This window comes from Trachymyrmex cornetzi, unplaced genomic scaffold (genome assembly GCF_001594075.2).
Source record: "Trachymyrmex cornetzi isolate Tcor2-1 unplaced genomic scaffold, Tcor1.1 scaffold608, whole genome shotgun sequence".
Lineage (NCBI taxonomy): Eukaryota > Metazoa > Arthropoda > Insecta > Hymenoptera > Formicidae > Trachymyrmex > Trachymyrmex cornetzi.
This window is the reverse complement of record NW_017299924.1, coordinates 165,647-177,691: the sequence shown is the minus strand read 5'-3', so window position 1 is coordinate 177,691 and position 12,045 is coordinate 165,647. Positions and strand designations below refer to the sequence as shown.

The window sequence follows — 12,045 nt, the reverse complement described above, 5'->3', positions numbered from 1 at the left end:
AGTACCATACTTCCCCCGTGTAACCCTAAACTTTTCATACGAAACATTTTTCTCTATCCCTACTAGTTTTCGAGATATTTGACTGGATCACTTCAGATGATCCACCCTGTATATATATATATATACAGGGTGTCCCGAACTTTTTTGCCAATCACTTGTGTATAGATAGAGCTGGCTAAACTGAGTCGAAAAGTCCTCTACTATCTTGCAATTTTTGCAGTAGTTAACAAGATATTATAATTACTAAAAATTGCCAAATATTGGTCTTGAATAATTTTTTACTCAAATACTCTGAACTTTATTTTTATCTCTTGCAGCTTTTCTATAAAGTTCATAGTATTTGAGTAAAAAATTATTCAAAACCAATATTTGGCATTTTTTAATAATTAATATCTTGTTAACACTATTGCGAAAATTGCAAAATGGTAGAGGACTCTTCGACTGAGTTTAGTCCGCTCTACACAAAAGTGATTGGCAAAAAAGTTCGGTACACCCTGTACATATTCCATGAATTTAAATAAATCGCATAAAAATAGCTAAAAATATTGAAAGTGGGTTAAGCATGTTCTGTAATTATTGACATGAGTAAAGATAAAACTTTGTATAATAATAGAAAATATGTACGTCACGCGAAGTATACTTTTTGATCCTTTAAATGGCTATGTAATGTCGCATTTTGTGTGGATACACATTCTTATCGATTTACCGTGCGCTAAGGGTACAGATATACTGTTAGTAGTGTTAGTTCTATCTTTCTCTTTTCCTGATGCACCCTCTTTATAAATGCCGAACGTGTCAGACTTGCACAGCCAGGCACCACAGGTGCTCGGCCCTCCAAAGCTAACTACTTTAGTCGCTCACGAATTATCAAGCCGTGATGAACGCTCGTGAAAGACGATCATATAAACGATATATTTACTTTTATAAAAGATGCCTTGACATTTTTACAAAAAGATATTTTAATTTAAAATTTAATATGTGCTAAAAAATTAAAATAATTTAAAAACTTTGGAAATGGTGCAAAATGATCAAAGATCGAAAGAGAAGTTAATACGCTTCCTGACTTTGCTGTGGACAGGAACTTGTAACGGAAGCTGAAAAACTTAAACCTGAAACGGAAAAAGTGAAGAGCTTGGCAGGACCTGTACTCGCGTATCTCGCAGCGTTTACGGAAGCACCGGCACGAAATCTTGAGGAACGCCTTGAGAAACTACAAAAATCCGTCGAATCGTGAGTCAAAGTGTATTTTGCTTTTATATCTGCTCAGAATGTGGACCAGCACCGCCTCACGTGATCGCTAGCCAACTAAGTCAATTCAATATTATCTTATCGTTAGTTAACATAAATAGTTAAGTAAAAAACATTTTTATAAATAGACTAATAATATAAAAATAATAGAATATAACTTTAACAATTAATATTTATTCCATGTATTCTAGCAAATGTTCGCATTTCATATAGCATTCCGGATTTATAAAATTTTACTTTTTCAAGTTTTAATATCACGGTTACATTATAATTTCAAAAATAAAATATACATGCACTTTTACTATTATTTAATACGGAGAATAAAATTGATAATATTTGTAATCATAAAAATTTAATTTAAAAATATTAAAAAATTTAGTTTACATTTTTTGTATTTGTTTTATTATAATACCTTATAAGTTTTATAATAGCTTATTGATCTTTGGGCTGGCAATAAAAGGTGCTATTTAGGTCCTTCTGCAAGCAGATTTGCATGTGCATGTATAAATGTGCATTTGAAGCTTCTGCTTATATGTTCCCTTTTCCTACGATATACACATTTTCTATTTCAGAAATTCTATGTTTCATCGTTATATTTGTACTGATGTAATCAGTATTTCTAGTATTCCTTTCAGGTGATCATATTATTTTAATTTTTTTGCATTAGCATATTGGTATAATAATTGAAAATAATATAATTGATGCAAGGTACCTGTTCTTTTAATTTTGACATTTAGGGGAAGATTGTGAGAGATTTCATAAGATCACGTTTTTTAATAAATAAAAATACCGACGAGGCGCGCGATGTGCCGCAAGTTTAATAAAGGTTTTTAAGACTGTTATCCTACCACGACGCATCCAAATCATTGCCAAAACACGGCGCTAGCAATTGACTTTTCGGTCGTAATGTCAGTAGTGAAACAGTTGGTCAATGAGCGAGGAAACTAAAATACTTGTAAAACGATAGTGCAATTATTTCAAAACGAAATATTATAACATATCACTAATCAACGACAAAGATCATTTTAAGAAGACCCACAGTAAAACTGCGAAAGAATGACAGTGACAAACAATTTTGTGAAAGTTATTAAGGTATATATATATATATATATACATATATATATATGAATTTAAGTTTTCATATTATTTCCAATTATGTCTTTCCAAATTGAGCTGTTACACAGTAACAGTCAATCATGATAAAATTCTCCGATAAATTTCCGATCATTATTCGTCATGCTTGTATTCCAATTAACGATTACATAATGTTGCGTAAAAATTACAAATTAAATACGTAATAATGGTTACGACGCAATGTGAGTGCTGATCCAAATTCGACATAATGCGACTAGCGCCACGAAACGGAGTATAAATAGTACGTAAATATAAATATAGCTTGTGTAGACATATATTCTCATATATTAGATATTATATACATCTAATACATATCGTAGGATTTAATAGATTATTTTTTATTTATAATTCTTTGACTAATGTAGAATTAATTTTACTCTATCGAAAATATTAAGAAAAGACAAACGAAACATTTACTTATATCACTTACACAACGTTCCAATTTTTAAACATTTATGCGATTAACCTTCTTTAATCAGACTTTTTAATTGTAGATAAAGAAATTCAACAATGAATTAGATTTTACTATCCATTTGTATCACCAAAATCTAATTTAAAAAATCTTCCATTCTCTTTATCGTTGATAATTTAAGAACTGTTGGTCTCCTACAACGTTTTTTTTTTGTTACGAAAAGATTAACACAAGCTTGTAATCAAATTAAATAAGTCGCGATCGCGCTTTTTTTCAATATTTGCGAAAGTTAGTCACACGCGCGCACATACAATCACACTTAGCCATGATCGCCGATATTCATCGATTCATCATCGCTTCATTAGCACTACGTCATCACCAAATCTGTCATATGACGTAATACGGACCGTATAACACCGTATAAACACTCGATATAAGACAGCTGAGGAAGGTCGATATGCGTTCCCAAGGGGAACCGTGTCCATGGCCCCTACCATACTTTTTGTCGCCCCCGTAGTAGTATCACGCAGCGTCGGTTCATTCAGTCATCATCGTACCAGCATCGACGACGTGTTGCGCACGATGTTAAAAATTGTACTTTTCGTTACATCTTTCTGCAGACGCATCATCGACGCTGATTACGTGTTTAAGTGCTCGCGTTTAAGCACTCACGGATAATGCCGGCGTGCGACGTTTTGACGTTTTGCCAGGTGGCGGATTGTCATCGGGCATGACGTCTTGTCTCAATGTATTCACATCCGATTCCGCACGTGTTGTCGTGTTGTCAACGATGGAAGTGGCGTAATTATCATTTGCACGCGGAACGTAACACACAACAAATGAAAAACTCTGGTGAATACTAACACTTGGACGGATATGAGCTTACGTTTTGGGAGACACGCTCTTCCGAGGTATGATACACACGGAATTTTTTCTTTCTTTTTTGCTCTCATTAAATATCAATGGAAAAAAGAGACGATCATATTAATTCGATGAGGATATATCTGGATAACGTCCTCCAATCGCGACTTAATCAAAACGATTACTTAAACTTGCGAAATTCATCTCTCGTATGGCGCAAACGTCGTAGTTTCGCATGCGCACAAAGCGAAACAAATTATATTAGTACGATATCGACACACGTGTGTCGCACGCAGAATCAGAGATAAATTTCAATCAAAAGAAATTTTAATTGGAGATAAGCACACTGGAATTTATATTACAGTTTCATATTTTGCGTATCATTGATAAAATTCAAAAGGAAACACATTTCACTGCAAAATTCAATTTTTTGCAAATTTTATAAAATATAACTATTCTACAATTGAGATTCTTTTTTCTATAATTAACGATGTACGAAAATATAATGGAAAGTATAGCGGAGATTTATCTAGGAGAAGTGACTATCGCGGTGCATATAAATTTTTTAATGCTCTACTAATTACTATATCTACATACCTTAATGTGTAGTGTCATCGATACGATAGTTCGCTGGCCGATCATAGGATACGTCCGACGCTAATTAAATCTTCGTTAAATATAGATTCGACATCGTCTGAAATAAAATCAAACGTTGCGTCTTACATACTGTATCATATAAACAAGACATGACATCACATACATATATGTATCTATGATTCATGATGCAATAGGATGCACCGTAATAGTCGGCACGCGACTCCGACAAATTTTTCGCGTTAGAACGTGTAAGTTGAAACAATGTTTATTAATTTTTTATTAACATCAAAAAATTATATGAAATGATAGAAAGATAAAATATTTTTGATATATATATAAAATTCTTACAATTAGACGCAACTAAATTTCGTAATCTTTGTCATACGAATATTGCTATGGAATTCTTCTAATATTGAACTTATAATAATAGATACCATTAGTATATTCTTTTAATAATCGACCTATTCAATGATAAATTTTCTATTTTTTTCTCTAAAATTTTGTTGATCAGCGTAGTTAACGTTGTATTTTTATTTATATTCATTTTATACCGTATATATTATTGAACGTCATTTATCTGGAAATTTTAAAACAATAGTATACGTGCATGCAATCTCCATTTTAATTACTATGCCACTTTGCAATTGTTATTATGACTCGTGTTATTTCATCGCGATAGTCACGGTGCCGATTAAACCACGTGCAGTACGCCTATAAATCTGCTGATTTCGTCCAGCTAAGATACTAGTTCAAATCTCCGGATATATCCAGTCAATTTTCGTCGAGAAAGACTGCACAATAAATTATACAAAATATAAAGTCGCACAAAGAAATTTATAATAAGAAGCTCCGACCAAAATTAGTACTACAAGTAAAATTTCTACTACAAGTTGCACGATGCGGTCATTACGTGTTTTTTGTGCCATTATTTAAAATTTATTCGGTACAGTCTTCTAATTTTCCGTTTCTCATCGGCCTTACATATTCACTGACCGATTATTCTTAGGACGTTCTTGGCTAGCCAAACCATTTCTAAGATCAGGCCGCATGCGTCGCGGCGCCTCGCCAATGCGTCTCAACTGGCGTCTAACGCTAGCTCAAGCGACTGTATCCCTCCAATAACGTTTCGAACCGCGAACGCTGCTGTTTGGCTTGATAGTGCCGCGCCATACTGTTATCCAGACAAACGCAAGAACAAAGACAAGGATTAAAGAAAAAATAATCCAAAAAAAGAGAAGAAAGTGAAAAGTTCGCGCTCGGTTCGCTGTCGACTGTATCGCGAAAACGCGAATATCGCGCGATTACTCCAACCGGATACATAGGTACATATATTGCTCGGGTTTATCGTTCGATTACGATATCGTTCGTACAGGTAGATTGAGAGTGATTTCATTCAAACACTGCTAGTAACGAGAAATTTTTATGACATCTGTTAGGCACTACAATTAACGAAATAGAATCGTGCGCAGCATATGATCGCAATCAGCAAGTTGTGCGATCGATGGAGCTATCGCAGATTATACGAGATCGCGTGAGAACAGATAATCGTTTCGCACCTAAACTCACAGCGCTGGAAATAGATCACTGCGTGCAAATGTTAATAGTTTCTAGAAGGAAACTCATTTTGGCGATGAATTTGATTCGGCTGTCGCGGCACGCAAATTTATCGTTCTAATTTCTCTTATTTCTTATTTCAGATGAGCAATTTTCATTACTGCGCGCGGTCACGTGAATGAATTCACAAAATGAAAATGATATACAAATAGGGACAATTAAACACCCCGTACGAAAAAACTTACATTCAAAACGATACGTTAAAAAATAATTATAAAATAAAATCAAAGAAGTGTCTATGTTTTACATAACTAATCTGTGAATTTTACATCATAGATGATCTTTTTTCCTTTTTTTTTAATTTTTTCTCTGTCTTTCATCGTGTTACATCTGCCGGCCGGCAATCGTATCTCGCATTCAGGCCGGCCCAATGATGTCATCGTAGAAAAAGAATCGTTGCACAAAAGTCAACATTGACTTCGAGAATCCTCATGGTCACGTATTTTGAGAGCAACGTGTAAAAATCGGCAAATACATAATCGCCAACTTATACTTAATGTCAACTTAAAAGATGGTGTATTGTAACGTGATAAAATTAATTGTACTAAATTAATAAGATTTCACTCTCTAGCAAGTAGACCATAAAGAGAAACGGGATGAGTCGTAATAAATTTCAAATTTGTAATTTTGCGTAATTCTCCATCCGAGAAACGAAAGTTGTTGAAAATATAGATCGCCTTAGTACTGATGAAATAAAAAATTGTACTTTCCTTCTAAAAGGACAAGGATGACAACATACGAGTTTTTAGCAGATGACATCAACGTTTAAATTATTCTTCGTGATTTATGTTGACTGTGCAACTGGCAGCAAAAAATCATGTAATTTATTCTGTTCTTATTTAAAGACAGAGGAGACTTTTGTGCATTTGTCAAAAAAATTCTTCGGTAAACATAAAATAGAAAATTATATTTATAATATTATTAAAATTCTATTACAAAATCGGCCACTTTTCTTTTTCTAATTTATTCGATTTGATAAAAAATTAGTATCTGAAAAAAAAAAAAAAACATTTTGTTTCTCGAGACGCATCGATTGTGTTTTGTGTGGATGCTAAATAAAATAATTGTCTCATAAAATCATTTAACACCTTTTTCGAACAGTGTTTTCCTCGTGGTATACCACAAGTGTGAACAGTCGGCCAAACTCCCGTCGGTACATACTTCCTTCGTCTACTTTTAGCCAAGGCTGCCCTGACTGCGCGACTTCGCCTGGGATCGGGCCAGCCGAAGCACAGCGACACGCATTTCCGATTCTAAATTTGTCTCACCACAAATGATGTTTAAGACTACCGATTATTCCATACAATTTTTTCCACGTGGAACTTTAATATATATTATAATATGTTCGTTTCAGAAATATGTCTGTTATTTGGAACGACATCTCAATAAATCGTGCTCTATATGTATCTATAACATGTTATATAGGCAATAATAAGAATAATTACATCTTATTATTTTATTCATCTTTTTAAATATAAGCAGCATTATACTATTTATATTTTTTTGTACAATTAATATTATTCAATTTTTTGTTATTTTTAGTTTAAGAAGAATTTAATATTACAGAGACAAGTATTTTAGTTTCAAAATTAAATAATCGAGCTTGCTTTTCTCGCCAACCTTCCCTTAAATGACCAAATGTATTTACATAAATTCAACGCGTCTGTATGATAAAAAAAATGTGAAGAGCCACTCTCTACGAGAGCCTCTTTCGCCGTGCGAATCGTCATCGTTCGAATCGTCCTTTTAGACTCGTCGGCTCTCTTCGTGGGAAGTCCGAGAAGGCGAGCGAGGATCTGGAGGCGCTCGAAAACATCGAACGTGAGATCGAGCGCCTGCGAAAGCGACTAAACGAGGCGCGCGAAAGCGCGTCGAACTTATACGTTTACGGCGTTGATCAAGACGCGACCGAGATCGAACTGGGAGAGCTGAACTCACAGGTTGAGGATCTCGTTGACACCGCCAAGAACTTCTCAGGAAGCATTAAGGCGCGGTACCAAGCTAGCCAGCAGCTAGTACCAAGTGACATTACCCAGCATCTGACCGCACTCGAGCTTTGCGCCGAAGCAACGACACAAACAATGGAGGAAAAACAGAGAGAGCAGAAACGTGCTAGGACTGTTAGGTCGGATTATCTAACCGACGTGGACGAGGTGCAAGCATGGATTCGACAAGCCGAGCTCAAGGTACAGGACAGATCAATCGAGCCGGCTATCCTCAGAGAAAACCTCAGACAAATACAAAACGAACTGGGCACGATTAGCGATAAGCTCGAACGACTGACGAGGAATGGGCAAACCATCGTCAAGAACACGAGGGACGACGCCGAGAAGGAGCTAATCAATAGCACGATCGATAATCTTACTGAACAACTAGCGCAGATCAAGAGCTGGTTGGAAGAGAAGAAACAAATCGTGGGCGACACTCTAGATGCCTGGCAGAGGTTCCTTGCACTTTATGAGGCTGTCAAGATATGGACGGAGGAAAAACGACAATTCCTAGTCGAACCACTGAAGCTCAGCACTCTTCAGCAAGCCAGACAGAGACTGCACGAATATTCGGTATGTGAAAGAACGTCACTTTTTACGTTCTAAAATACGCGACAACGTTCGCCTGACACTTCCTTCGTTTTATAGACAGCAGTCAAGAGCTGCAAGCAGGTGAATAAAAATCTTAGTGACATGGGCAGAGAATTGGAGAATATTGGTCAGGTAACTACCGTGGCGGATCTACCAGAGAAGTTGGCCGAGGCGGAAGAGGGCAAGGTTCAAGTTGAGGGTCAACTATTGGAAAGGGTTAGTTCATTTTGACCGAAATTTAAGTTAATATCAGTCAATTGTCAAAAATCCCCGTATTACAGAATGCATTACTGCAAGAGGCCAGTGAAGAATGGGAGCAATGCGAAAGGAAGATGAAGGACGTGCGGAGCTGGATGGAGAAAGCCAAGCAGACGCTGGAGTTGCCACAGAATAAGAAGAAACCGTTGCGCGATCAACATGCTATTCGTGAGAAAATGCTTAGCGACATCGCGATTCAAAAAACAAAGATCACGATCTCCGTGGAAAAGCTCGAGGTGCACTTTAGGTCCGGTATCGTCGGTGACAACCGGGTGAAAGATACTGCCGACGATCTGATCACCGAACTCAATTCTCTTCACAGCACCGTTAAAGAACAGACAACTTCTCTAGAAGTTTGCTTAGCGCAGATAGATCAGTATCAACAGGTTAGCGGAATGGGAAAGATAACATTCAGTCTTCAAACTACGATACAGTACAATGTTTTTCCATATCGAGCGAGATTGTCTTATTTCGTTTCAGGAAATTCAACAGTTGAGACAACACATTGTGCAGGTGGAGCAACAATTGAGGACGGTACTCAGCCCGACATATATGCCGAATGATCGAGAAAAAGCTCTTCAAGAGCAACAGGTAGGCATAGCCCTTCTTTCCTTAACTTTCTTATTACCTGCACAAGCGCGCTGAAGTAGCAATTGATTTTTGCATTTGCTCGATACCAACTAAAACCACCACCAAGAAAGAACGCGTTGTTCTATTCTCCTTTGAATTGTCGGAAGGTGGGGTAGAGTTTTGCGCGCAATTGTCGGGGGTAGTTTTCTACGTTTTTGGGCGCAATTATGCAAATCTCTTTTTTCATTTAAATATAATACTCGCATAATTAGAACGCACATGATAACTAACCGTCGATCGAGCCACTATTAACCACATATAACTAGAATTAACTTTTGAGTTATTTGCCATTTATCCTTGTTATATATTGAAAGATAAAATATATAAAAATTATTCTTTAATGTACCTATTTAAAAAAATGTCATTAATTTAGAATATTAACGGATAATTTGTTTACTATGTGAAATGAAGAATTAAGAAATGGCCAATAACTACATGTATAAACACGAATGGAAACATCTTCTTAAATAAGATATCATTAATAAATTATATATATAATTATATATTTATTAAAAAAAAAATCGTTGCAACTACCAAAACTAATTCAAGATGTTTTCTGCACTGTTTATATATCATATACCTATCTTTTATCCTATATCCTTCTTTTTTACGTGCGAATCTTATTTTTGTACTCTCATGCGTCAAAATTTCATTAAATATCGACATTATTTTCGAAAACTAACATAATTTGTTAATTGAATACGACTAGTTTTTAATTGTACGTTATTTACATCGCGTTGATTTTCAAGTTTAAATTGAATTATCGAACAGATAAATTCAAATTTTGCTCAGGATTTTGTAAACTTTTTTATTGTCAAATAACTACATCATCTGCTAACATTTACTAAAACCTTCTATATTTTTTACAATAAACACAATGCTGATTAATAATAAATTTAAAATAAATGTTTATATTCTATTCATTTTCTTGTTTGTAAGATAAATAATACATATTTGCGAATTGTACGAAATCGAATCTCGAAAGTTTTTGGTTTCGTGTTCATCATGGTGGTACACCGCTTACAGGGTACTGGTTGGTATCATGTTCTAACTATGTTGATCCATTTTCCTTTTCTCACCAAGGTACACACATAAAGTCTCCTCGAATCCTAGTTCTTAAGATCATTTAATCTTGCAAAACTTTTGTACTATCGTTTCTGAAGGGGATTACTTGATTTTGCTTGTTTTCTGTGTTTCTTTTTCTGGTTTTTATCGTTTAACTGTTTCACTTATCACGCGTGTATATCGCTACATCTTCGTATATATATTCTCACACATGTATGTGTATTACAATATATACGTATCTTTCTCTTTACTTATATATATATATATATCTCTGTTCATGTGTGCGCGCGTGTATGTTACGTAATAAGCAATCACGCACATATGCCTTACGTTTTAGAATGAAAGACCACGTAGCAAAACGCGAAGTACTGCCGCACATTCACGTAAAGCGTGTCATGCACCGTTCACACGTACGCATCCCTTACGTGATCTTTGGATTTTTATGTTAGACTTTCGTAATTCAGACAAACAATCATATAGCTGTAAAAGCCATAGGAAAATCAAGTGACCTCCGATGTCAAGACGCGTGTAGAGATGCACAAATAGAATGCTACAATTATTTTCTTACAATATGCTTTAATTTTCGTTTATTTATTTTATATCTATTTTTTTCTTATTTCATCGCATTCATTTCTTTACCAGTTGTTTCATTTATGAATTTTTCTTTGATATATCCCTTGTTCCTTTATACCTTTGTCATTTCCAACGATTACCTGTGCTTCTTTATCTGTCACTATCCTCGCTATCTCCGTCGTTATCGTATTTCAATCTCCCCTTGCGATCATCGTCGTTTACGTCTACGTTATTATCGAAATCATTACCATTTCGCTCGTTATTCATCATGACTTTTTCATATTCTGCGCTCTTCCTTCTTACTTAATGTCTGCTTCGTTATTAAAACCCTCATGACCTCACTACTCTCATTCCGTCCCTCTCGCTCGTTCGACGTGTTAACGCTCTCGATTTACGATTCTGTATGCGGTTAGATTTATCGCGAGAAAATCAAATCCTTGCAAAGTAAAATCCAGGCGCGCACCGAGAGATCTAAACTACTCGTACAGCGAGGCACACCAGACTTAGAGCCCTTGGACCCATGACAATAGAGACCTACCCCCGTTGAACGAATTCGGCTCTCATCGTCGTTATCTTCGTTTATTCGTTTCATTAATAAGTTATATCCTCTGTTTTCGGTTCTATAACTCTTACTCGCTATTATCGATGTATAACGACGATGATAGCCGCCGCGTCTCGAATTACACATGCAAAACCTGATCGAAGGAAACATTAACGATAAAGGCGAGATAGAAAAAAAAGATACAAGATGAAATCCACTCTCACCTTCGTCAATGTTTTTTAATAAGATCAAACGACTTAGTTTAGTACCACGTAATTTTTCTAAGTAAATTTTTATCGAGCACTGATTTTCTAATAGATATCACTCTACGAGATTATAGACGCGATTATATTACCATGTATGAGCGCGCGTCTCTTGACCTAAATATCTGTGCTTAAATAGCCATACGATGTGATTGAATAAGGAAAAATAAAAAACTCGTTTACTGTCAATCGATGTTCAAGTACATTCATTCACGAAATCCACTCATTTTACTTACGTACATAGAGAGGTTTTCGATATACTCTAATGCG

General features: G+C 35.5%; 1 protein-coding gene across 6 annotated transcripts in view; it reads left to right on the top strand.

The window, feature by feature from the left end:
• The window catches only part of Msp300 (Muscle-specific protein 300 kDa), a 107,814-nt gene that overhangs the window by 54,375 nt on the left and 41,394 nt on the right, over window positions 1-12,045 (top strand). For 4 of the 6 annotated variants that reach the window (XM_018516020.1, XM_018516023.1, XM_018516021.1 and 1 more), the window contains 5 exons: window positions 1,079-1,230; window positions 7,617-8,427; window positions 8,503-8,661; window positions 8,727-9,089; window positions 9,184-9,294. In XM_018516020.1, the coding sequence (XP_018371522.1) occupies window positions 1,079-1,230; window positions 7,617-8,427; window positions 8,503-8,661; window positions 8,727-9,089; window positions 9,184-9,294 (1,596 nt within the window). Of the gene's footprint in view, window positions 1-1,078; window positions 1,231-7,616; window positions 8,428-8,502; window positions 8,662-8,726; window positions 9,090-9,183; window positions 9,295-11,384; window positions 11,965-12,045 lie in introns of those variants that run through there. The other 2 variants (XM_018516025.1, XM_018516024.1) reach the window with 1 other exon arrangement.